Source organism: Gekko japonicus, unplaced genomic scaffold, assembly GCF_001447785.1.
Source record: "Gekko japonicus isolate JY-2015 unplaced genomic scaffold, Gekko_japonicus_V1.1 scaffold324, whole genome shotgun sequence".
NCBI lineage: Eukaryota > Metazoa > Chordata > Lepidosauria > Squamata > Gekkonidae > Gekko > Gekko japonicus.
In genome coordinates this window covers 402,294-404,202 of record NW_015168056.1, presented here as the reverse complement: position 1 = coordinate 404,202, position 1,909 = coordinate 402,294, and the positions used below count along the sequence as shown (strand labels likewise).

At 55.3% G+C, this 1,909-nt stretch overlaps 1 protein-coding gene across 1 annotated transcript in view; it reads right to left on the bottom strand.

Annotated features, from left to right (window-relative positions):
* The window catches only part of CHD2 (chromodomain helicase DNA binding protein 2), a 112,767-nt gene that overhangs the window by 22,915 nt on the left and 87,943 nt on the right, over window positions 1–1,909 (bottom strand). The window contains 2 exon segments of the mRNA XM_015414497.1: window positions 305–443; window positions 917–1,056. Coding sequence (XP_015269983.1) covers window positions 305–443; window positions 917–1,056 — 279 coding nt within the window.

Below are 1,909 nucleotides of genomic sequence, written 5' to 3'. Positions count from 1 at the left end.
GGCAATCCCTGCTTCCCTGTCTTTAGTTTCTCCCCAGGAGCTGCTTGCATGCAGTCCTATGGGCAAGAAGCCATGCGCCAGATGCTAAGCCTGCCCTGTCGATTGCCCTGTACTGGCAAGGAGTGGCAATGCTTCCGCACGGGGCACGCCGTGGCGTCCGTGCGCCGACTGGGGCCCTCGGTCCAACAGTCGTATTTTGCTCGTCAGATCAGCAAAGCGAGCAGGCCCAGTGTTAAGGCGATTCAAACTTGGGGGTGGCACTGCCGTTCTTCTGACCCCGTTCCAGGAGACTCTCTCTACTCACTTCTTCCTCTCCTCCAGGTCCGCGGTGATAGCCTGGTGCAGCATCGCAAATTCCTCTTCGTGCTGGATGATGGCTTTCACGTTCACCTGGACGCTGGAAATCTTAATGGTGGGGCCCCTCCGCTTCCCTGGGCCTTTGCCTGAAAAGGAGCGCACACACACACACACACACACCCAACCACGTTACACCTACAAATGATCAGAAAGGGACGCATGGACTTTCCTGACTCTGCACAGCCACCGGTGTCGACAGCGATCCTGCTTCCCACAGGCGGACTGGGATAGAGTTTTCCCTTGGATGGCCGTGGCCTGGCGTCCTCCCGTCACTTCCGGGTGACGCACACGCCGGGGTGGAGTTCCCCCCGGGATCCCTAGTTACATCTCCTGCGGCAGCCATTTTGTCTCTGGTTCTGCCTCCTGCAGCAGCCATTTTGTGGCTGTGCCCAGTATGCTGTGTCCAAAGGTGCCCACAGGCTCAAAAAGGATGGGGACCCCTGGTCTACACCATGCCAGATGCAGCATCCCAGAGGTGAGTGAGACCCATTATGGCCCTGCTCCAAACCCCACCAGAGGGCTACGGAAGCCTGAGAGGCAGTCGCCGCCGGGCCTTTACCTTCCGTCGGGTTCTCCTTCATCTGTTCCTCGTACTCTTGCATGGCCGAAACGCAGCTGTTGTGAAGGAGGTCTCCCAAGCGCTTCAAATCGGCCACCGACTTGTCCACCAGCTCTGCATCTCGAGCGATGAACTCCAGTCTGAGGAGATTTGGGGGGGGGGGATGTCACAAAATGGATCCTTAACTCCCCCAGAAAGGGCACCGGTTAAGACACCGAGACTGCCTCAAAGGAAATAATGACACTTCTAACTCTACGTCATTGTTTCTTTTGTAGATTTATGTCTGTGGAAACTGTCCTCTTGGCTCAAAAGAAACTTTAGCAGCAGAGGACTTCGGCAACTAGAAACGTCTCTGCCTATGTATAAACTTCAGCCACGAGGAAATCTACCGAGGGATTCCCAGCCTCCCAACAGGAATTCTCTCCAAAAGATACGCTAATGTGTAATTTTTGCTTTGCCCCCTCATCCTGCCCCCTGACACTTTCATCCCCATAAACATCCAACTGTTGAGAAAACTCCAGAAAACAAACAGAGGCCCCGGTCACACAGAGCATTTGCCCCGCTGAAGGCGCAGTAAAGGTAAAGGTTCCCTTGCTTGAAAGCCAGTCAAGTCCAACTCTAGGGTTGCGGTGCTCATCTCCGTTTCAAAGCCGAAGAGCCAGCGCTGTCCGAAGACGTTTCCGTGGTCATGTGGCCGGCATGACTAAACGCCGAGGCGCACGGAATGCTGTGACCTTCCCACCGAAGTGGTACCTATTGATCTACTTGCAATTTCTTGCTTTCGAACTGCTAGGTTGGCAGGAGCTGGAACTAGAGACGGGAGCTCACTCCGTCATGCGGCACACTCGGGTCTTGAACTGCTGAATGACTGACCTTCCACAGCCTGCAGTTCAGCGTCTTAACCACTTGAGCCACTGCAGCTCCGAAGGCACAGTACTCCGGCGGATTTTCTGGGCGTGATCTCACCAGAACATCTGGGAGGCGTCGCACTCC